The sequence below is a fragment of the Anabas testudineus genome, chromosome 3 (assembly GCF_900324465.2).
Source record: "Anabas testudineus chromosome 3, fAnaTes1.2, whole genome shotgun sequence".
Classification (NCBI taxonomy): Eukaryota; Metazoa; Chordata; class Actinopteri; order Anabantiformes; family Anabantidae; genus Anabas; species Anabas testudineus.
The window spans coordinates 14,274,879-14,299,232 of NC_046612.1; the positions used below are offsets into that span (position 1 = coordinate 14,274,879).

At 43.6% G+C, this 24,354-nt stretch overlaps 1 protein-coding gene across 14 annotated transcripts in view; it reads left to right on the forward strand.

Annotated features, from left to right (window-relative positions):
• The first annotated feature begins 1,050 nt into the window (after nucleotides 1-1,050).
• tle3b (TLE family member 3, transcriptional corepressor b) overlaps nucleotides 1,051-24,354 on the forward strand; it is a 28,148-nt gene continuing 4,844 nt past the window's right edge. The window contains exons 1-17 of one of the 14 annotated variants that reach the window (XM_026377852.1): nucleotides 1,051-1,541; nucleotides 2,012-2,225; nucleotides 2,834-2,934; nucleotides 3,152-3,215; nucleotides 5,189-5,233; nucleotides 11,132-11,194; nucleotides 11,855-11,959; nucleotides 15,092-15,139; nucleotides 17,352-17,553; nucleotides 18,468-18,526; nucleotides 21,175-21,297; nucleotides 21,387-21,437; nucleotides 21,780-21,935; nucleotides 22,824-22,959; nucleotides 23,094-23,266; nucleotides 23,906-23,982; nucleotides 24,080-24,329. In XM_026377852.1, coding sequence (XP_026233637.1) covers nucleotides 2,202-2,225; nucleotides 2,834-2,934; nucleotides 3,152-3,215; nucleotides 5,189-5,233; nucleotides 11,132-11,194; nucleotides 11,855-11,959; nucleotides 15,092-15,139; nucleotides 17,352-17,553; nucleotides 18,468-18,526; nucleotides 21,175-21,297; nucleotides 21,387-21,437; nucleotides 21,780-21,935; nucleotides 22,824-22,959; nucleotides 23,094-23,266; nucleotides 23,906-23,982; nucleotides 24,080-24,329 — 1,677 coding nt within the window. In that variant the 5' untranslated portion in view covers nucleotides 1,051-1,541; nucleotides 2,012-2,201. The remainder of the gene's footprint in view (nucleotides 1,542-2,011; nucleotides 2,226-2,833; nucleotides 2,935-3,151; nucleotides 3,216-5,188; nucleotides 5,234-11,131; nucleotides 11,195-11,854; nucleotides 11,960-15,091; nucleotides 15,140-17,351; nucleotides 17,554-18,467; nucleotides 18,527-21,174; nucleotides 21,298-21,386; nucleotides 21,438-21,779; nucleotides 21,936-22,823; nucleotides 22,960-23,093; nucleotides 23,267-23,905; nucleotides 23,983-24,079; nucleotides 24,330-24,354) is intronic. The other 13 variants (XM_026377860.1, XM_026377854.1, XM_026377853.1 and 10 more) reach the window with 13 other exon arrangements.

The window sequence follows — 24,354 nt, forward strand, 5'->3', positions numbered from 1 at the left end:
TCCTGCTTTTGTTTTATGCACGGCTCTTTTTACCACATGGTAGTGACAGATTGTTTGAGCTGAAAGGAAAAGCCATCCGAAGCTAATTAAGCAGCCATTCCCGGCTCTGTTCGCAGGCAGGAGGGAGAGTAGCACAGGCATTTGTCAGCGCCGAACCCAACGTGGGTTTAATTGACAACCCGGGTTCCTGACTGACAGCTTTTCCAGCGCTGAGCCAATGGGAAGCCGCGGAGGAAGACAGCTGCGACGCCATTGGATGTAAAGCAGCGAAGGGGGTGGGGGGGGGGGGGGCGTTGAAGACCCACGTGGGGCCGGGGATAGCGAGCAACACGTGATAGGCTGATGCCCTGAAGCGCAGGCGCGTTGCAGCCTCCCCAGTGCTGCTGATAGGAAAACTTGTAGCTGCTCGAGGTCTCGTTAGAAATAGGTCGATCAATTCAAGTCACTCAAAGGACACTCTGCTGTAGATTAAGCAGCATTCACACATCTTCTGCACACTTTGGGTCCTGAATGATTTTCTATGAGGTGCTATTTTTCTTGGCACCACGCTGCAGGGCTTATTTCTTTTTCTTGGCTCATCTATGCCTCTCCTTCAGTGCAGAGCACAAAACGTGTGATTTTCTCTGTGCTGCTCGGGATCAGAATAGCTTCGCTTTTAATTGTCCCCATGTGAAGCACGGCCTAATGGTTTTATTAAAATGACAAGTCCTGTCTCTGGCTGGTGGGGTTAGGTCTTGTTTAAACTAGTCAACTATTTGAATGGACCTAACTTCTAACGATAAAGGTCCCAGGTATATGCTCATAATCGCAGCTCTAAGTGAGGATGTATAAATTATCGCCTTTGTTTTGAACAAGTTGTTCGACGCTCGAAATGTCACTTCACATCCAAAATGGCGAAGTCGTGAGGTCACACGCTGCAGCCCAATCAGAGCGCGGCTTGGCCGGGCAACCCCACGTGGGGGATGCCGCGCCGCGATTGGCCACGTTGCCGAACCGCTCCGCAGAAGGTGATTGGCTGCTGCGGGTTCTCTCGGCAGTCGGATCCTCGTGTCAGTGAGCAGTCTGTGTGTGGCGCGGCGCGCGGCGGAGGAGCTGGGTTTAGCCAACGGCAGCTAGCGGTGTGTTTCACAACATCTCCGGAAAAAACGACCGGACCGCTCGCAAAAAGCTGCTCCGGACCTGCTGGAGGACTCCCGGGCTGCTACTGGATCTAATACAGGCTTTCTGTGAAGTTATCCGCCGTCCGCAACTCGTCCGAGTCGAGAGGTTTCCAACGGCCGAGCGGACGGAGAGGAGACGCTCTCCGCCTCGGGATCAACGAGGACTCTCCGGAGGAGGAGAAGGAGGAAACGAAGGAGGGAAAGAAGGAGGGAAAGAAGGAGGACAACAAGGAGGACAACAAGGAGGACAACAAGGAGGACAAGTGTGTGAAAAACAGAAACTGCGACGCTCGTTTTCCGCCCTAGTCGCACCGCGGTGACGGTTACAAGTGGAGATACTGGGCTGTGGAGCGGACTCGTACCTGAGCAGGAGAGACAAAGGTAACAAGGCCACACGGAGAGAGCCGCTAACGAGACGGGGTGGAGGTGCTGGGGCTTCATGGCAGCTCCTGGTTTTCTGATCTTTCCGGACCTCCACAATAACCAGCTGTGTGTGTGCGTGTGTTTACCCGACAGTGGAAGACAACTAGTTAGATTTAGGAGAGAAACAAAGCATCACGTCGTGCACGGATCAAAGTATCAACTTTGGGATTTATTTCTTACACAGGATCAAACGCATTTCACTTGTTTTTCCCGCTGTAATGTAAATCAGGCTGATATATTTTGACTCAAAGTGGGAAATGTAGAAGAATATTAACGCCTCGGGAGGAAAAAGGCTTTAGTGAAATGTTTAGGTGTCCGGTTAAGTTCATAAAACCTCAGTTTATATCGATTTACAACCGCGGTGCTGCAGACGCATGCTGCAAAAGTGGTTCAGGTCTTGAGCTGTGCCCCGTTTTCTGTTTGTTTAGGTACAAAGAAAAGGCCGTGGAGGTGATACATCCAGTGGTCTGAGTGCGCGCCTCGCAGCCGAGAACAGGGCTTTGTCCACGGCCATCCTGCGTGTTCAGGGGAGGGGGTGGCGGTGATTTACCGCACCTTCACTGGGATTACGGAAAGAGGGGAAGAAAACAGCCCGATTCCCTGTGCAAAGGACTCGACATGTATCCACAAGGCCGGCATCCGGTACGTATGCAATTTTTGTCGATATTTGTAAATTGATGCAAATGCACCATCAAAACTGCCTAATTAGCTCATCAGAGTGGAGCTGCTGAACCACACCGTACTATTTATGGTCTGCATCGGTGCTGCTCAGGCTATTCACTCTGTCAGGAGAGAAACTGGGAGGTCGTGTTTATTGGCAACAAGATCAGAGCTTTTGGTTAAATTCGGGACAACAGATCATCGCCTCCTTCTGTAAACCGACTTAGATGTAACAGCGAAAATTTCTTACAGCTGCATTTTCAAGCCGATACAAGGTTAATTATGTCTTTGGTGCTGAACACACTGAAATCCCACACCTGTGTGCATGATTTATTTTTCATTCTTTTTATCTATCCTCTGCTTACCATGTAACATTACTATGAGAACAGAAGTGAGCTGCATGTTGCTGAGTGAAAGCTGCTCTTTCCTCCATTAGCCAGAGCACTGGGGAAATGTGAGGATAAACCCTTGGTTAAACCCCAATTAACCAAGAAAGATGAGGAGGAGATGGCAAGAGAGATAGGAGACTATAATCTGAGCTGTGATGGCATTATTTACACCTGTGGTATCTCCAACCTTGCACTTTTCAGGCACCTCATCAGCCAGGACAACCTGGCTTCAAGTTCACTGTGGCAGAGTCCTGCGACAGGATCAAAGACGAATTTCAGTTCCTGCAGGCCCAATACCACAGGTAAGGACTAGCCTACTGTAAACAGCACTGGCTTCCTGGAAAGAAGAGGAAGAGGAAGCTGCCTCAGCTTTGTTCCATTTTTTTTTTTGTATCAAGTATCACAAAAAGTTTTCAAAATATTTAAAAATTTAGTTTTTGTTATGCATCTGAATCGGGGTGTTCGCTCTGCAGCATATGAAGTTAAACATTATTTTTCATTTTCTCTTCTCTTTCTTAGTCTTAAAGTGGAGTATGACAAACTGGCCAATGAAAAGACAGAGATGCAACGTCACTACGTCATGGTAAGAGCAGCCATTGTAAAGCTGTGAATCTCATTTAATGCCACATCCTCCCTTTTGCCTCAGGTGAACAGTCACAGGTGGTGCAGCTGTGGTGTTAGCACAGCTCAGCTTGGTATTGTTGACCCAGGCCTGTGATTTCATTGGATAAGAAGTTGCAGTGTGGGGGTGTGAGAAGGGGTAGTTAAAACTCCAATGTTCAACTATTGATTATGGGGTATGACGACCACCCTCTTTGGCTCTGAGACTCTCTTTATTACCCTTCTCCACCCCTCCCAACACACCCAGCATGACCCACTAGGGGTTAATGACTGGTCTGCTGACTTTGTGCATGAGTCAGAGGGTTTCCTGGATTCTGTTTTTAAACTTCTTAACTCACCCCAGGTGAACTGTGGGGTTATTCAGACACTTTTGACACACTCCAGGGCTTCTCAGACGTGGGGAGACTTGATGCAGTTTTTCTCCAACCATAAAGACAACAGGCTGCTTGCTGGCCCAGGAGATGTTATTGAGATCAATATCACAATATTAAATCAATATGTAACACAGTATGGGAGATATTAACAAAAAGCTTTATATAAAATCATTAAACTAATGTTAAGTGCAGTGAACTATGTGTTCCGTTGCATCACAAAAACTATGCATGTGTAAAATATAAGCGCTTAGTCTGATATCAGTACATTAATTAATTAGTCAGCAGATAGAAAATTTAAAATCGAAGTTATTTTTAATCAAAAATGTGAAACGGCTTCTGATTTCAGCTTTTGAGATGTGAAACTTTGCTGGTTTTCTTTTGTCTTTTATGACAATAAACTACGTCTTTGGATTTTGAATGATTGTTTTCACAAAAACAAACAGTTCGAAGATGTTATCTAAGGATCTGGAATCTTCTGATTCACTATTTTATGACATTTTACAGATACGATTAATTAGTGAATTAGTGAAAAAAATAGCCAGCAGATCAGTTGATAGTCATTGTTGGTCGCACCTCCATTAATGATCAGTAATACATAATAGTAACTGTTGCTGAATTATGTGTGTGTGTGTGTGTGTGTGTGTGTCTCAGCGCTTTCACCTGAACCTACATAGGTGCTTAATTTCTATGAAAGTGTTGTGACAGGTTAGTTGTAAAAGTGTTCTGACAATGCAGCTAAATCACATCACATTCAGTTCTGAGCTAAACGATGATCAAATAGAAACAAAGGAATATGTGTCTCCCTCCCCTCATAGGTTTTTTCTAATACAGGAAAAGCTGCATTGTTTGCATGGAAAAGGAACAATCTTTATCTGACAAGTGATGTGACTTGGGCCTCACTCATAGTTTGTGTACGTGCATGCTTATCTTGTTTGTACATGAAAGGAATGACTTTAACCAAAAGCAGCAGTACGTTTGTTAAATATTATTTTCCCAGCAAGGAACCAGAAGGTGGTGGGAGTAGCTGTTATAAATGGAAGCTATTTGCTGTGTGTTTGATCAAGGCAGACAAACTAGTACACTTTAGTTTATATCTGTTGGTGGGCTTACAAACTCTTGGCAATCAAAAACAGATACTGTTGTTTTCAATAGTATTGGCTAATCCCTCTGTGTTTAAAGCCATGTTTGTGCTCAATGATTTAAGCTGCCCAATAGAAGTGGAAACAGTAGCGAGTGTGTCTGCGGTGGCTGCAAAAAGTACATGAAGTTGTCAACCTCACTGGTTAATGTTAGTGTTTTTTAATAGTTCACCCCCACGCTAAACTTCTCTTTTATCGTATGGGTGCTTTAAAAATGCCATACCACTCCACCACAGTCTTTTACAGCCAGTGGTGAAGTCAGAAATAGTAACTTGAAATTCCTATTTTGTTGAACACAATTAAGAAAAGCATACAGTACATGCAGGATCATGTTTTGCTTCTCAATACTACACTAAGTCAATGTCCATAATGCGTCACGGGGGATTTTTTTTTTTTAATGTTTTCTCTTCTCTGTTTTACAGTACTATGAGATGTCCTATGGGCTCAACATTGAGATGCACAAACAGGTATGTAGCCATATCAGTGATGGTCTGTTTACAGACAAAACACTGTTGTTTTTTTCCCCTTAGTGATTGAGAAATATAAACACACCTACACACACACACACACCTGACCTTAGTTTCTACCCTCATCCTTAAATGCCTTTAGGAAGCGTACACATACTGGCTTCCTGCGGTGAAAATGCTGACAGGCTAAACAACACAAAGGGCACGCTGCCTGATGGGGATGGTTTGATAAGATTAAAGTGAAGTATTTGGCAGACAGTCTGAGAGGATGTGTTTTTTGTGAGGTTTGTCCTTCTGAATGTGTGCGTGTACGCACATATGCCTGTACTATTCTGTGTCTGCCTCCCCAGTGCCAGCTGAGCTAAAAGCTCATTAGTTCAGCTGCCACCTAGCACTAGGCATCATGCTGCAGTGGAAAGACTTGTACAGATGAACAGGGCCAAACTGTCTCTTCACCACCCAAAGAGCCATTTCAGCAGAAATGGAGGCATGAAGAAAAGAGGGGGCAGATTTTTTAAAACCATCTTACGCTTAGAAATAGGCCTCGGATCACGCCAGGCTTCTTTGTTGGTTTGCTCCCAGTTGATCTTTGGCCTATAGTGTCAGTAGTTTTTTAAGCAGGTTGGTCTAGTGTTTGTGGAAACCATCAGTCTCCTTGAGCAAGACACTAAAAAAAGATTAGTAGCTGCAGATAGAGTTTTGCTCTGATATAGATCTAGATGAAACATTTTTTTAATGACTTGATGGAACAATAATTAAGGAAGAATAAAATAAATCGGCACATATGAAGATTTTTTTTAAATCTGTAAGAGGTGTGGAGGTGGACATTTTGACATTAAGCAGGTATGTCCAGAGGATTATTAATGTTTATTTAATCTTTACATCTTAGCTGTAAATGGCTGGTTCGGTTTTGTGTTATTGTTTTACTGTTGACTGAGAATAGTCCTCCATGCAAGAAGACACTCAGCCCCCTGTAAAAACCAGATTAAAACTGTAAACAACACTGTAAAACAGTTCTGTTTCACTAAGGATCTGACCTGAGGCCTTTCATTCAGCTTTGTGAAACCCACATTTCTAACAGCAAGGTTATCTTTTATTCTGTTCACTTAAACAGAAGAAAAACGATTAACAGGATCTCAAGATGCCCTGTTTTATCTTTCTACTCCCACATTTTCTTCAATTCTGTCTTGCGTCTGTTTCCCTCAGTCACCTTTGTTTCAACAACTCTCCTTCTCCTAATGGCCCTATGTCTTCTCATTGCTTGCCCCCTCCTCTGTCTGTCCCGCCACCTCAACGATGTGATGTGTATGATGGCCCTTTTGTCATTAGCTGTGTGATATGATGTATGAGGGCAGGAGTCTGTCAGAGAGGGAGAAAGAGGCAGCGAGAGGTGGGGTGGAGGCTACATGGCCCTCAGATCCAGAAGGTTAATGGCATCAGTGGGAGGGTAGCACAGTGTGTGTGTGTGTGTCTGTGTGTGTGTGTGTGTGTGTGTGTGTGTCTGTGTGTGTGTGTGTCTGTGTGTGTGTGTGTGTGTGTGTGTCTGTGTGTGTGTGTGTCTGTGTGTGTGTGTGTCTGTGTGTTTTCTGTTTATCATATATCTTTCTACCTCTCACCCTCCCTCCCAATTCTTGAGCTTTTTCTGTCATGCACTTATCATCAACAAGGAGGGTGAAGCGGAGTAGGGTGGGTGTGGAGCTGGTTGTTGTATGTGGATGCTGGTGGCAGTGGACAAAATGAGTGGGGACAGAGGAGAGAGGAAAGAAGTGAAGCTCCAGGGTAAACGGGTTAATCGACTGGTCTTCTCCTGTGCATCTCCTTTGTTTTATCAATAAGCCCGGTGGAGTTGACGGAGCACTCTGAATAATGCATGATTCCTGCCACCTCCCTTTTCCCATCCCTGTGAACGAGTGTTTGTGATGACATCAGCACGAGGTAAACAGACAGCCCTTAGCTCTGCCTGTTATGGGTAGGGAGACAAGGAGGCTGGATTATTGTATGCAGGGAGGCATATTACTTCACACGCGTTGAAGATTTATTGCAGTGTGATAAACTGACTGTGTTTATGGATACTAAGCAGTATTGAGTGGGCTGAAACACATGTATGTGCATATAAATGAATACTCTACCGCTTACATGGTAACATGTAACACATGTAAACCTGATGTAGTCCAAGTTCCAACAGACACACAGCTCCCTCTACACTGCTGTGGCTGACAGGGGGGTAATTTGTTTTGACAGCGTCTCTTATGATGGCAAAGAGTGCAGGGTGGAGGTAATCACCCTCGCTTGCTGTCAATAAGTGATTTTAATTAGCGCAGCTCATTAGACTGCCTCAGCAACGTGCCCTGCTGGCTTTGTGGTGCGGGTTGCTTTGTTTTTCCACTACCTCTGTTCTCTGTTGTGGTCCCTGTTGATCTCTTCAGAACCCCTGCTCACATTTTGATTTCAGTTCTCTCTTTGGGAAATCAAAAACATATGGAACACACATAGAAAAAGTCAATCTCAAGAATTCCCATACCTTGTTATTATGTTTGGCAGCTTATTTTTGTTGGTGGCCATTTTGTAAGTGTGTTGCATGTATCCATTTCCTCACTTGTTGAGTGGATGAGGGGCACAGGGAAAGTGCTTTATCAAGGATAGTCATGACCGTTTCCTGGACGGAGGAATAGAGTGAAAGGGGGAGCAGAGGAAAGGAGAAGGAGAGCTTGTGCAAATGAATAATTTATACAGGATTCCTGGAATTGTTTGCCAAGGTGATGATGGCCGACCTGTCTCTAAGCCAAAACAAACTGACTACAAGAACACACACACACAGTCTCTCAAGGGAGGTTGACGAGGTTACTGGAGGCTGAGACATGCTTTATTTTGATAGCCAGGCTAGAAGAGCTGGTAGAGCAGTGTTACACAATTAGCGTCTGGGCGTGTGCGTGTCTGTACTCAACCAGCCGATGATGATTGTGTGTGTGTGTGTGTGTGTGTGTGTGTGTGTGTGTGTGTGTGTGTGTCAACGTTGAAATGGAAGTGCGTGAATCTATATATGTGTACATGTAAACTGCATAATTCAAAGTGAGCGCAACGAAGAATGCCGTCTACCTTGTGATGATTTGAACTATAATGAAATCGGATGTAATCTCAAACAGCCCATTTCCATATGTGCCCCTGCAGAAAAGGATGTCATTTCATTTTTGTATGAGCTCAAAATAGAATGGCATGCAAAATATTCTTCATGCATTTGTAATGAACAAGATACCTTTAAGTGCCTCTTTCTTCCTCTGCTCTGGCTGAGAAGATAATTCCCAAACAGCCATCTCTACACCCGCCACCCCCCATCATATGCCACTTGTTTCTCTCTCCTATTGAATCCTCGTCAGAGACTCTGCTCTCCACTTGGGGGCTAATGCCTGGAGCAACAAACAGCCAAATGGCTTTCAACGCACCATTGACAGAGGGATGCAATGGAGAGAGCGCCTCTCCAAGCTCTGGTGCTACTAGACAACCCTGAGTACCTGTAATTGTGGAGACGCACTGAAAGGCTTCTGCTGGCTCAAAGGCTTCTGTTTTCAGTGGCTTTAAGTGACAATAAACTCTTACCAGTGCATGGCTCTGCCAGTAAAAGCGCCGTGGAAAATAGTGTCTCCAAAGTAGGAGTCATTTAAGAGTCATGCAAGTTATCGGATGTGATGTGATACCAGCATTTTTCTCCTCCAAAATGGCTGTCACAAAGGAGTGTAAATAAGCCATGTTCCCATTTGCCCAATGCGTGAACTGTGGACAGAGTGGAATGACTAACTTTGGGAAGGACAAGATGAACCTGATAAAGACAGTTCCACTAGAAAGGTTTTTTACTATGGCTTTCAGGATGACGTGAGTCACGTTTGCCTGCATATTCTGTTAAACTGCAGCTGAGCTGCAACAGGCAAAACGTACATCACAGTAATCGGGCGACAAAAGGAAAACCTAAAATGGATGCAAAGGAAGCCTGTTCCATTGTTCAGATTTTTGGCTCAAAAGTGATATTTTCACTCTGGGGCAAATTTCAGAGGAAGCCAAAGGTTCAGGAACATTTAACCTTTAAAAATCCTGAATGCAGCATGATCTGAGTCCTCCAACCACCAGGTGCTCTGGCTCGCCTTTCAAAATGAACTGCTGAGAGAAGCTTGTGTGTTTTTAGCACATTGCACTCAACAATTTAACACAAAAGGCAGAGTGCACCTGGATTCCATGAATGTTTTTGTCTTCAAATAGCCGCTCTGGAGTAGTGATTCGTTACAAACAAATGGACGCATTTCCTTGTGAATTGGTTTGTGGTGAGGGTTCGTAATGTTGCTCTAATAGCAGAGTGTATCAGCACACTGCTGTTTCCTACAGGCCCCATGTTGCTCCCCTTGCAGCCATTTCCAGAGAAGTGGTGTGATACTGAAACACTCTAATCCTACTGTGTGTCATTGTATCCAGCCCCCGCTAATGATGATGCTTTATGAGTCTCCACAGAGCTCCCTCCCTCTTTCTCTCTCTGTCAGCTCCCCTAGTGCAGCCCCCTCCCCACCTCCCCACTCCCAGTTATCCCTCATTAATTTCCCGTGCCGATCAGATCGACAGGCCGAAAATTCAATTTAATGACCTGTCTCTGTGCTGCGCCTAATATGATTTTACAGGCTGTTCTGGTCAGGGACCCAGCCCAATTTACATAACGATCAGCCGTGCCAGATAGCGTTGCCCCAGCAACAGAAGAGGGGGAAGATGAGAGAGCAAGAGGAGGAAGGAGGGAAGGCACAGGGGAGAGTAGTGGAGATTAGCATGGAGGGGTGTGAAGAAGCGTTTGGACGAGGTGGGAGGGGGGATGGAGAGAGAAAGCACAGCGAGTCTAAGGTCAGATTGGGGGTTGTGAGATAATTCCTGACATGCCAGAAAAGGTCTGTCCCCCTCTGCTTTTTTCCTTCTTTTCCTGCCTCCGATGCTCCAAAATTAAAAAAGTGACACAGAAGGCCGTGCAAGAGGCTTCTTGCTCCTCCTGTCCCCCTTTTCCAGTTTCTTTCTCCTCTCTCCTCCCTCCCTCTTTCACAGTCAAACAAGGTTAAGGGAGAAAATGAGTGGAATGCAGCAGCCTATAATGGCGGGAAAGACCTCTTCACCCCACACACACCTGCTGGGCCTCCACCCCTAATCTCTCAGAATCAATTAGTTCACCTCCCCCGGTCCAGTCAGACCACATTACCTTAGTGTCAAATCAGAGGGTTTCACTTCACCATTCATCATCACCACACACCCATCCTTCTCCTTTATTCTGTTTTAAACTTTTGTGTTCCTCTCCGTCTGTGGAAAGTACAGATTTTAAAAAAGGAAATGGGTTGGGGCAAAATGTCTTGGGACATTCATGTGCGGGAGGCGGGCAGCGCAGCATATCCATTAGTCCAAATGTAGCACGGTAAAGTGCTCTGTGTTCGTTGAGCCCTGCAGTATCATCTTACTCTCCCAGCTAATATTGTGTAGTCGATACCAAAGATTCCTCTGATAGATAGGGCCAGAGTGTTAACCTGTCTGCTTCACCGTGCCCCACCCCCCTCTCAATGGGCTGTAATTATGAAGTATGGACCTCATTAGGGTCTCTCCAGCCAGATGGTATTAGCATATTTCAGCCTCCTAATGAAATAAGGCCTCAGTCTAATGGAGGCAAGAAATAGGGGGGGGGAGTACATTTGTTCTAAGGCGGTCCCAGTGTAGTTAAGAAATACAGTACAGGGTCTGCTCAGATGGATGCTGCAGACATTTGTGTGTTCAGATGCACACCCTTTTGTTTTATAGGTAGTTTAACTGCTTAATTATAGTGTCGCCTGTGGCATGCAGCAGTTGGTAAACTGTCATTCTCATATTTTCTCTCTCCTTCTTCTTCTACAGACTGAGATTGCCAAGCGTCTCAATGCAATTCTGGCTCAGATCATGCCGTTCTTGTCACAAGAGGTGAGTGTCAACTCAGCTAGCAGCATTTTAACAATGCTAATGAAACTAATTTCAACCACTAATTATGGTAACTGTACAGGAAATTGCGAGGGTGGCTGTTGTGTAGAGACGCTTTCAATGAAATCTTGTGCAAGACATGCATCCATTGCATAATTTATAGCAATTGTCTTAATCATGAAAAGCCTATTGAATATTAGAGCACTACACTGAATAATGTGTTTGAATCATAAATGAAATTATTTTTAACCACTCTCCATATGAAACATGCTGCTCCTGTTCCATCTTCACTTGTTATTTCACAAACTGTCAAAGCACAAAAACTACAAAATAATAGTTCTGCAGAATCTACAAACTTTCTGGAAAACAGTTAATGAATCTAAACATGGGGGAACTTAAATGTGCAAATGCAGTTATAAAGTAGGAAACTAAAACTAACTCACTCCTGACAGCAGATTTCAGTTCAGATTTCAGCTGACAGAGGACATTTAAATGACATCTGTGCAGTATTGTGCACATTTCTTCTGTTCTTAATGTGCTTATTTGTAGTGATATGTACATGTAGGTAAACCATCAGCACAGGCCAGGGTGTGTTCTTCATTCAGTCTTTCAGAATGAATTCTTTTCCGTCAGGAGTCTAATCTCTGTGTTTGTGTCCTGCAGCACCAACAGCAGGTGGCTCAGGCTGTTGAGCGGGCCAAACAGGTGACAATGACTGAGCTGAATGCTATCATCGGGGTACGTGGACTTCCCAATCTGCCTCTGACTGTGTGTATATCCCCTTTTCTTCCTTCATTTGATCTGAGACCAGGGGCAAAACTGCATCTGTAAAGGAGGCGCAGCGCTCCAACACAGACATATAGGCTATTCAAGAGTGCTACATTACGCTCACAGATTTATTTCACCTTTATGCGCTTCAGCTGAAGTGTTGCATGTCAAGGATAACCTGGGAAAGGGCAATAGATTCAGCAGGAAAATAGGGGTGAAAAAGGAATAAGACCAGCTTAGTGTATTAATCTGCAACCATTTTCTTCCTTCTGACTGTGGCATTTGAATGTTCAGACTGAATACAAACTAGCAACACCATGTCCTCCTCACTTGTGCAGACTTGCCCCTGTCTCCAGTGGTTTATTATGTTTTTGTTTGAATTCACAATGTTTGCAATGTGCTGTCAATATGGCGTTCGCTGCTGTAATTTCTGTGATTGTTGGTTAACCATGACCTGTCGGTGCACAGGGTGAAGCTCCCAGTAGCAGCCCAGCTCGGATATTCTCCTCTCAGGCAGATTCAAAGAGCATCAGATATAGAATAACACAGTTCAGGCTGAGATCAGATCATGGTGTTACTCAGATTTCCCTTTGGCTGCACTTTAATTAGATGAAAGGTTCCAGCCAACAGGCTTACCTACCTCTGACCCAATAGCAGGAGGAATTATAGCGGTCAGGTCAGGACAAGCATTGTGATTGCAACACAAATTACGCACGGATAAAAGATTTAGGCTTCATTCAAGGAATGCTGTCAGAATGGGAAGTACAGGGAAATGTCCTGCACCGGGTATCCTTGAAGTCATTTAACTGGCTACGTTTTATTATGTATTGTTAGTGCCACCTAAAGAAGTGAAATCAGATACAGTAGTGTTTAAGTTGTTTTTTTAATTGGATAAATTTAACATGTTTATGTTAACATTGGATTTTATTTGCATGCAGCTGATACTCGTTTTGTCTGTTGACACCAGGAGATCTGAAATTCACGCTGCCTTTGATTTGTAATTACAACTCTTTGTTTTGAGTTCTTCTTCTCACTCAGCTGCAGCTGAGTATCCAGTATTATTTAAACATTTAGTGTTTAGCAATTAACTATTTTTTGCCCTTTCAGTTTTAGGAGGTGTCATTTTCACCTCTGTTGTTTGTTTCATTTGAGAGTATCTGCACCAATCCAAACTTTAATACAGGAAAAGGATGCACTTTAAAATCAGTACTTGACCTCTTAATTGTAGCCACTACCCTGGAAACACGCACACAGTCCACTCTGGCCAGAGACTTTTACTGAACTGGTCGTCCATCTGTTTTCATTTAAAATCTAGGAGCCTAGGTGCTTTTTAATAGTCAGCTTGGACACAGATGGATAACTGACCCTTTTGATTAGTCCTGTGTAGCAGAGGTTAGTCAGCGGTTAGCTCGTCCCAGTAGTAGGGGGTCAGGTCTAATGAGAGGCAGATATCGAAATTCAGTTAAGGCAAATGAGCCAGGAGCACATGTTTTCAAGGTAATTACTTCCTATTTCCTCTTCTTTTTTCCAACTGGTGCAGTGAGACTGTCCACAACAGGAGTGACACTGCCTTTGTTAAGGGTGGAACCTGCCCACATTAACACACACAGAGGAAAACAGGCTTTAATTATTGGGGTGAAGATGTGGCGGGTGATCAATCTCCATGTCCCCTCAGTGGGAGTCTTGTCATTAAACTTTAATGGTGATGGTCAGGGAGCATCAGGCTGCAGCAGCTTTCTGCATCAACATCAGTTAGATCAGAAATACTCTGAACATAAAGTTAGATGTTTATGTCTCAGGCACCACCTGAGACATAAACATATCGAATGTTAAAATGAGATACAGTATATTTATTAAGCTTTCTCAAATACCTGACTGCCTCACCCTGTTCTCTCAGCTGGAGGCCAAGCATAAATAAAAATATGTTGTGTAGTTTAGTAAACAGTTCAATCCTTTAAATAATTTACTGTATCAAGCAAAAATATGATGGAAGTTCTGTTTGGTCTTGTGTTATGTCAATGTATATAAAACATTTTTAAGATTGATAGAAGAAAGCAAGCAACATAAAGCCATTGCATAGATTACTTTCTGCCAACATGCCCCCTCTCACCTGACAATGTGATATTTTGATTAAGACCTATAAAACCTACTAATGGGGTCAGACTAAACGAATACTATATACAAAGACACAAACTCATCATCTTACTTATACACTAGGTTTTGCATAAGTGTGGGACAGGGGTGATATGATTGAGTTACAGGTGCCATCTCATTTCCATGCACCTACCCTCATTTACACAATTTCAGCGTAGGGCAAAACTTAGATAATGGTTAACAGTGCAGTGTGGAGCTTATCATCCACTAATGTGTGGAAAATATGACAGACTTATACTGCCTGGTTTTTTTTTTGTGTCGCTCTGGTTCATTTGCGTACAGTGATCTCTTCTGTAAAATTCTTGCATATTTTATGTGGGTGTGCAAATTTACTGCAATACAGAAGCTAATATTTCCATATGGACTGAGTGTGTAGGCCTATTAAGTTAAGCATGTCCACAGTGATGCTTCACTTTTGCTCGAGTATGAACAGTTAATGTCTGAGGTTTTGTGTTTTAATATGAGGGTGCATCGAGCTGTTGCGTGTTTATCTTGGACAGCTGAACATAACTTTTTTTTTTTTTTTTTTTTTTTATTAAGATATTATGCTGAGGTCACCTGCTTTATTATTACACACACTGGTGAATTAATTCAACTTGGTGTTGTTTTTAGTTAATTCTCAGAAGAACTAAAATGTACTACTCAGTTAATGGATAGATTATTTATGTTAGTTTAAGACAAAATTCCTCACCCACCTACAAATGTCTACTTCCAGCTCGCTAAATATAAAAAAATGTGCTGGTGCGAAACTGAATATCTTTGGGTTTGTTCTGCTGATTGGACCATAACAGTATGATGACATCACTGTGGACCCTGGAAACCTTAATGGATTTTTCATTTTCATAGATCAAATGCTTAATTAGCTAATCAAAAAAAGATGGTTCAGATAGACTGATAAGGAAAATAAAAAATAGTAGCAGCTCTTGTTTTGTGTCGTGTCACTTCTGACTGAATCTCTTCCTGTCTCCTTTGACTCAGCAGCAGCAGCAGCAGCAGCCTCCTCATAGTGTGTACCCAGCCTTCATGGTCAGTGTTCAGGGAAGTTCCCTAAACATAACCAGTCTTCGTTGTTTGAGGGTTTTAAACTCTAACACAAGAAAAAAAGATGCTGTTTGGACACAAAGCATGACTTGGGTGTGCTTGGATGTTTCTGACATCTTGTCTTTTGTTTGCTTTACTCTTGTGTCACACATTTGACAGCACTTGACAACTAACCTCAAAAATATTTTGAGTTGCAATCCAGCACGGAAATCAACTGGCTCTGTTTTCAGCACAGGGTGCAGTATATTCTTTGACGCAACAAGTGAAGAATATCTGTTGTAAAGCACAGGACCAGTAGGCGTTCATTGCCAGACGTAGTAAGACAGTCTGCCAGCTGGTTTGTGCTGGTGCTGTTGATGCTTGTTCCACCTGACAGTACTGTTCTGCAGGGATCCAGCTTCGCCTAGTTAACTTTAATTGCCTGTTTCCTGCGGAAGTTGCCTGAGCAGCGGCGGCATTTACACATAATGAAAAAAGATAAGTGTGAAAGGAAGCCAGCTCTTTATCCATGAATATTGAATTGGAAGCAATTTATTTTCTGAATTTTTCCCCTCTTTTCCTTTCTCCCCCTTACCACTCCCTTCCCTCGTCTCTCCTCGGCCATAGCTCGCTAATGAGGCTTCTTGATAATGATCCCTCCATGCTTTTCCTCATTAGGCACACTCAATAGGGACGTTCCTGCCTCAATCCCTCGCTTGCGCTCTTTTTCATTCTCTTGTTATTTTCTGATTCTGCCTCTCCCTCCTTTTCTTCTGGCATCCCCTCTGTCTCTCTTTTTGCTTGCTTTTGCTTTTTCACAACAAATGGGCTGCTCGGTGCACCAGAACAATATCGATTACCAATGCCTCCTCTCAGTTGGGTATATCCATTGTGCGATATCAGGTCCAGCTCGACATAATGAGCCCACTGAATAATGGCCAGCTGCTAAATAAACCTTTAAATGTGGTAAGCCAGTAGATATAGCCTCATCTATTTTCTCCATTTTATATAATGAATGTATGGATGAGGTTATTGAAGTTCTGTCTAGCAAGCAGAATAGCAATCATGTTTTTTTTTTTTTCTTTTATGGAGAGGCAGTTGATGGATGTGCTAAGTGTTATTTAACCTTGTTTTAAAGCACTTGCTTCCCTCTTGCCTGAGTGGCTATTTAACTCCTGTCTATCTACTCATTCCTCTCTGCCTGCCTCTCTCACACAGGCCCCTTGTGTGGTGTGTGTATGTGTGTCGACAGTGTCTGTGCTTAACGGCATTTTGCTGGAGGAGAAGGGATGTTTGCTTGGTTTTCCTGAGTGTTGAAAGGTTTTGAGGTTTTCAAGTGTAGACCTTCAGATTGATTTTTAACTGTCCCACCATGAAGCAGTGGTTTGGTAACAAGCAAAAACGCTCGGTATGATTTCTGCCACCCAGAGGTTACGTATTGTCCACTCAAACACAGTTGTCACTTTATATCCATTCAGAGGCACAACATTTTACTTACTTCATGTCCAACCTTTATTAGTGCTCTTCACTGGTCAGATAGTTCTAATCAGTTTAAGTCATTTCTACAGAACAATTATCACATTTTCTGTACTTCTGCCTTTTCAGATATGATGATTTTGTTAGTTTTATAGTGTTAACTGAATATCTTCGGGCTGTTGGTCTAACAGATAATTGACGGCATAATTTGGAGTTCAGGAGTAGTGACAAGAAGAGTTTAGTATTTTCTGGTATTGTAGACAAAATGATTGAGTAAAAAAAAAAGTTCACAGGTGAGCTGTTAGTTGCAGCTCTACTTTGCAGTGCTGTGACACAGTTTTTAAAATGTGACAAATTGCCTCTTCACAGTGTATTTTGGGTTAAATTTCAGAGCCAAATGCTAAAGACTGAGGTTGGAAGACAAAGTAATAACATATAAATGTTTTTTTAAACCAATGTGTTCTACTGTTTATTCTAGTATTTCAGTTGTCCAACTCTTGGCACCAGAGGATAACCACACTGTACATCTAAAGCAATGAATAAAATAATTTTTTCCCACAGTGAATGAGCTGGATCAGCATGTTGGCAGCCACCATCAGCTATTATGCTGTTATGCATAAATAGTTTGGCCTTGAACTAAACGTTGTCAAAGCCAGCACTAATGCAGAGTAAAGTGAGGTCATTCATGGATTCACTTCCCAGCCGACCCACTTGTCCTCTGTCTCTCTGCGTTTGTTTACAGCAGCAGCTTCAGGCTCAGCACCTTTCTCACGCGGCCCACGGCCCCCCAGTCCAGCTGCCACCGCACCCTTCAGGCCTGCAGCCACCCGGCATCCCCCCTGTGACAGCTGCTGGCTCTGGCCTGCTGGCTCTGGGTGCTCTTAGCAGCCAGGCTCACCTGCCTGTAAAAGATGAGAAGAACCACCATGACCTGGAGCACCGAGGTGAGGAGCACAGCCTGCCACACACACACACCACCTGCAGGATTCTACTGATTTTAATGGCAAGGAACAGGATTTACCAGCCAGATACATGTGTCATAGAACCATTGGCAGGTTTTAGGGTTTAGTGTCATCTTTTTTTGCTTTACTCATATATTGTAACATGAAAAGTAAAGTGTAGTTTATTCTAACATTAGGAAGATCAGTCCAGATATATCTGTACATTGGACCAATAAATCATAAAGGCTTATACATAGTTACTAAAGGCTTTGTAAATGATCAATAAATGCTTAATAGCTGAGCTATAAGCCATTAATAAACATTTGGGTTGTGAGGTTGTAAAGAGCTTTTCTTGCTGCACAGATTTTAATAGTCTAAAAAAGTTTCTCATTTTATAAGATATTAATAAGTCATAAAAACATGATAAAAACAAATTCAGCAGTTGCACATTGTCAGTAACAATCAAATAATCCAAAAGTAGAAGACTTATAATCGTTGTAAATGTTTAAAAAGGGGTTTTCACTTTAATTATCAGTCTGCAGTTGCAAATATTAATAATTAATGAATTTGGCTAACATGTCCCACACCTCTTTTACCAGAAGGTCAAAAGTCCATTGTAGAGTCAATCTAATGGCCTAAAGATCTGTAAAGACAAAGAAAACATCCTGCTGGATGAAGATAAACTCCAGACAGCTTTACAACCTCAGTAATGGCTTCTAACTGATTTTTGCAGCTTAGTGAAAACTTGTGAACCTTCTATACAAGCGGCTTTATTACAGGGTGCTAACAACATTATTTATGCTGAATTGACCTATGAGACTGATCTTTAACTGAATATTAATTTTGTTAGTTATCTGATTGCAGTTTTGAGTCGTGGTGACTCCCATACTAATTTGTGTTTGCTTTTCTCTCTCCTGGCCCCTCATCTTTTCACTCGCCTCTGGCCATTCCCCTGAAAGAACGCGAGTCGAGCACGGTACGTTGACTCTCCAGCTCTCCATCCTGTGTCTCTTGACTCTGCCGGTCTCTGGCTCACTGTGTTTGGTGATTAGGTGTACTTTACATAGACCTAAGTCCACTATTGAATAGAAATTCATGCTCCCTGTGTAAGAACACACACATTTTTGTACTCAGGGGTATAAGCTGACTGAAATCAAATAATGAAGTCTGGCTAAGTAAGACAGCGCCATCTAATCCAGGTGGAAAATGACTCCAATCACTGGGATGAGGATTAGTAGGCAGCTACCTCCTTTAATTTCAGCACAATTAAAAGCGACTTTGACTCTCCTTCACTTCTTCCCTCACCACTTTAGGGGATTTACTGGTGTGTGTGTCTGTGTGTGTGTGTCTAATACCTGACTACTTTTAATTTTCTTTCATCTACCTTTCTCCTTTTTATTTTGCATATACCTTTAAGTTCCTGCGGTGTTCTTTTAATCCTACCCAGTCACTGCTTTACACCACTTCTTCTCTCGCTTTTGTCTCTCACTGTCCCTCTCTCTCTTCCTTCTCACGTTAAAGTTTGTGCTTATTGGACTGGCTTAAAGCTCTCAGTTAGCTGGAGCATAACGGTGTGTTGGGTCTGCTCAGCCAGATTGAGTTCCCATTGACTGGTCATCCTGAATGGGCCCACTCATGTCTGAAGGGAACCCAACTGGCCCTCTTCTTGTATGGTGAGGTGCGGCTGCCAGTACTACCTTACCTGATCTCTCCGCCACCCTCACCTACCTCTCCTTTCCAGTACACACACAGTCTTCCTGTCCTGTTGTCTCAGGTCATCTGATACCAGAGTTGGAGGCAAGTGCATTGTTACTGAGTCTTAGCAACCCTTTAAAGGTCACAGGCTCAGATACACAAGACAGACTGTAATGCAGTAAGAGATTTCATCTGCCAGACAGCATCTTCACACCAGGCTAGCTTAAAACCGTCTTTGTGGCTTTCTTTTACACAGTATCTAAACAAATGTCCATATTTTGACCAGACAAGAAGGGATGTGAAAATGGCAGAAAGTTGCTTGGTTGGCTGTCAGGAATCATCTGACCCTTTGTGTGGTGGCCAAGGAAAGAGCACTTTCTGAAGGGGTGGTAAAAGTGTATGCATGTGCTATTAGCTGCTCAGCCACAGTCCTCGGCTCTGGAGGTCTTTTTTTTTTTTTTTTTAAATGTCATTGTTTCCAGTTTTCAAGTTGTTACCTGTCTCCGCTGCTCTTTCTCTTTTTGTCATTTGCAGCCAAGATGTCAGACATCTCTCTCCCTCTTTCTTTTTCTGATGAAGGCAGGGATTTGTTGAGCTGCCTGACAGTGTGGGCTGGCCTCAGAGCTTGCTTGCCTTTACCCCCTCCTCACTCCCTCCCTGCCTGTCAGGCTAGTTGGCAGTGCTCTCCCACCACGCCAGTGCCCAGACTACAAAAACCCCGTTTGCAGCTTCTGAGAGGGTGCCAGCCTGCTCGGGCATTCCCACTAGTGGGGAGAACTCATTGCCACACTGCTACGCTCTCATTGCTTGCCAAGTTCCTTTCCTGTTTTGCTCTCTTGTCTTTCTTCCTCTTTTTTTTTTTTTTCTTCTAATTTTCTCACTCTGCCTCTTTCATGGTTCTTCTCTGCTGGCAACACCCTTTTTGTGTCCTCACATTGCACTCTTGTCCAGGTTCCTTCAATGGCCTCTTTCTTTCCTTCCTCCTCTTTTTTTATTCTGGTTTACTTTCATGAACTTTGCTGTCAGTCATTTTCTGCTATTTCATCCCTGACCTGCCACGGTATACATACACTCGGACTCTCCGGCAGTCATTAACATAGATTTAATAGTTAACACAGTTTAAGATCCTGCTCACGTTTGCTTTTGTTTGCATGTACTTGCATGTGACAGACAGAAAAAAGTGCAGGTAGGCATGCAATCTGTGTTTGGCTTGAATTGTTAATGTTGCCAAAAGGATTAGATGTCAGGTTGTACGCGTGTGTGTGCACTTTGCTGTGATTTTCTCGCCACTCATACTCAATTTGCTCTACACATCACCTTGATGTGAGTTAATCATTTTGTGTTTCAGTGGCATTTTATGGGTTTTCTCAGCTGCCTTGTCTGTTTCCTCCTTGGTCCACTGCCTTGGCGGCAGCAGCAGCAGGACTAAGCTGTTCCACAATCCTCTTCTGCCCCTTCTGCACCAAATCAGTCCAGGAGCATTGTACATTTAGCTTTACAGTCAATACTGTCACTGCTCTGATAAAGGAAAGCGATGCCATGTCTGGACTTAAACACCATTTTGTAGTTTCTGGCTTTTCTGTTTCTGAGGCTTTGTCAACACTTGCTTGACTAAAGGGCAAATACTGACAAGACAGTACTTATTTTCTTTTTGTTATTATATTCTGCACCCAAAGGCAACAGATATTTTATTTGCAAGTGTCACACATGTAAATACTTGGGTTAAAATGGAGGGATTAACACAGAGCAAGACGACATTTGCATCATTACTTTACATAATACTTTCTGTACGCATACTGTAGTAATATTCTTAGGTTCATAAGAGTAGAAGCATATGCATATATGGTTGTTCACTGTTTTCTGGGGGTACGCTGAGTCAGATGGGAGTTGGAGACTGATATGTTGTCTGTCTGCATGTTGTTTTGGCAGAATAACTCAGTGTCGCCATCAGACAGCCTGCGAGCAGCGAGTGAGAAACACCGCAGCTCTTCAGATTACGGTCTCGACTCAAAGAAACGCAAAGTGGACGACAAAGACAATATGAGTAGATATGTAAGTGTTTGTCTTTATTGGTGTCTTCATAGTGTTCACACGAATGAGTGTGGTCTCAGTAAGCCAAACCTGTCACTTCCTCATTTCAGGACAGCGATGGAGACAAAAGTGACGACTTGGTGGTGGACGTTTCCAACGAGGTACGAGCTGCTCGGCCACATTCCCCAATGTGAATGCAGCACAGAAGCAAAACACAGCTCTCTTTTGTCACAGCGTTGCCAAAAAGTCTGTCATAATACTGGTTGTGTGTGTTTGCTTGCTGTATTTCTTTAGCCATTCATGCAGAAAGTAAGACAAAGAATACAAAGAGAAAAGGGAGTGACAGGTGAATGAAAAGTGTGTGTATGTGTGAGCACGCATGAGTATATTTATCTGTGTTTGCACATGAGGCCCCGGTTTGTTTGACCTACATGTACATGCCAGTGGCTTTCCTCCAGTCTGTTTGCTCAGTCTTGCTCTCTGTCTGTCGTTTAACTCTGTAGGATCCAGCCACCCCTCGAGTCAGCCCCGCTCACTCTCCTCCAGAAAACGGCCTGGATAAATCACGAGTCCTGAAGAAGGATGCTGCCCCTAACAGCCCCGCCTCTGTCGCCTCCTCAGGCAGCACGCCGTCCTCCAAAGCAAAGGACCACGCCCATGTGAGTGTGAGAGACCTGTTAAAAAACTTGAGTGAAGATGAAATAAGGAGGTTACAGTGGGGGGGTGAAGGGTGAGCTGACAGACTAAAGGGCATTTGTCAAGTGAAGTGGGTGTCTGTATAAAGGATTATTACGCAGGGGGCTTAGCAGTTGGCTACTATGAGGGGCTTGAAGGGGCAGAAGGTGGATGCACTCTCAGGAAATCAAACCCTCACTCCTCTCAATCTCCTTTATGGCTTACCCAATAAATGGTCATTTCTTTCTTGGCCTGAGGCTGTAAATAACCCAGAGAGACGGCAGCGAGGGAACTGCTGTCTCCCTACTTTCTACATTTTTTTTCTTCCCCTCCCCATTTTCTCTGATACTGACGCTCTCACTAAGGCTAAAACACTCATACATCAGTTTCAAAACATTTCCGTAAGGATTAGGACTGATTTATCCACATAGATTTGTCACTACCCTCCACCTCCCATTACACTGAGCTTCTCCTCGTCCCTTATTAGTGTGTGTCACCAAGCTAACCCCCTCCTCTAACTAGATCTGCAAAGGAAGAAAGAGATGGATTAATTATGGGAGAAGTGTTTGAGCTGCCATCTTGCTTGTCTAGCCACTCTTAACAAGCTTGACTTCTAAGCAAAGGTTTATGCCGCTGTCCCCCCGACACACACACACCATGGCTGTAATGAAGTGTCAGTGTTAGATTGGATTACCTTGAGCCGTCCACTCAGATTGTCACTCTGTGCCGGTGGTGGATTTTTGACTCACTGGTTTTTTTTCTTTTTCTTTTTCTTACTCTGATACGGATGCCGTTTCATTTTTGTGTGTGTGAGAGGAAATGAACTGGACACAAAAAGCTGCACCAAAGGATAAATAGTATCTCTGTTTTAGAATGACAAGTCATCGACGCCGAGCCTCAAGTCCAACACACCTACACCAAGGAACGAGGCCCCGACACCAGGAACCAGCACCACTCCAGGACTACGGCCTCTAACGATGGGCAAACCACCAGGCATGGATGCATTAGGTATGTTAACACAAATGCACGTGCTATGCAGGTTTTATAGAATCAAATAAAATGTTGCAGCCTTACACTCATTGTGATAAACAATAGTTATATATTTCCAACACTATTGCCAACATACTTGTTTCTCTCTTTAGCTGCCCCTGCACTGCGCACTCCTCTGTCAATGGCGAGTTCCTATGCCCCTTTTGCTATGATGGGTCATCATGAGATGAACGGCTCTCTCACCAGCCCAGGCGTTTATCCGGGACTTATTACACCACAGATGAGTGCTGCCGCTGCTGCTGCCGCCTATGGACGCTCCCCAATTGTAACTATTGCAGCTTCTATTTAAAACTAGTACATCAAACTGTGTATTTATTGTTCACAGCTGAATGAACGACCTTCCTTCTGTTCACGTACATTCATATTTTCCACCTACATCAGTTTGAAATACGAGCCCCCAGTGGCACCTGTATGTACAGTTTGTATCCACCGTTGCTGCAGGTTGTTGAAGTGCAGACTTGACTTTGAGAAACTTGAGCGTTCATCCTGTATTTCCATAACTCATTTTAAATATTTCTGCTTGGCTGGCTGCAGCTTGTTGTGTGTACATAATGAGAAAGTACAAAGACAGCCAAGCTCCTTTACTTTGATGTTAGCTAGTTAGCATTCTAAAGGCTTTGAAAAAAAAAGGCTCGCCCCCAAAATGCATCTGCATGTTTGAAAATCTCCCAGGCTTTCATTAGCATTAGCAATTGGGATGTTGTAGCTTTGTGTAAAGCTCGTCTGTATGGAAACAAGCTGAATCTGCACCTTTCAAGGGATTCGCCTGGAAGTGATGGTACAACAGTTCCTCAGGGTGTTAGCAGCTTAAGCGAAGTGTAGTTTTCAATTTGAATATTAGCTTAGTCTTATGTATTTTGCAGGTTATCTGCTGTTTAACTTTACCCTCTTTTTGCTCGTGCAGGCGGGGTTTGACCCTCATCCTCACATGAGAGCTCCAGGCCTGCCAGCCAGCCTCACCTCGATTTCTGGAGGAAAACCGTGAGTCTTTTTTTTTCGTTGAACTAGTTTTTATTAACAGATGACGTATAATTCTTAGCTCAAGCTGAACATCTTTGCTTTCTTCTGTCCTTTGCAGAGCTTATTCTTTTCACGTGAGTGCAGATGGTCAGATGCAGCCTGTGCCCTTCCCTCCAGATGCACTGATGGGCCCCGGCATCCCGCGCCACGCTCGCCAGATAAACACTCTGAGCCATGGGGAGGTGGTGTGTGCTGTCACCATCAGCAACCCAACACGTCACGTCTACACTGGCGGCAAGGGCTGTGTCAAGATCTGGGACATCAGCCAGCCAGGCAGCAAGAGCCCAGTGTCCCAGCTCGACTGCCTCGTATGTAGCCGTTACTAGTCATGAG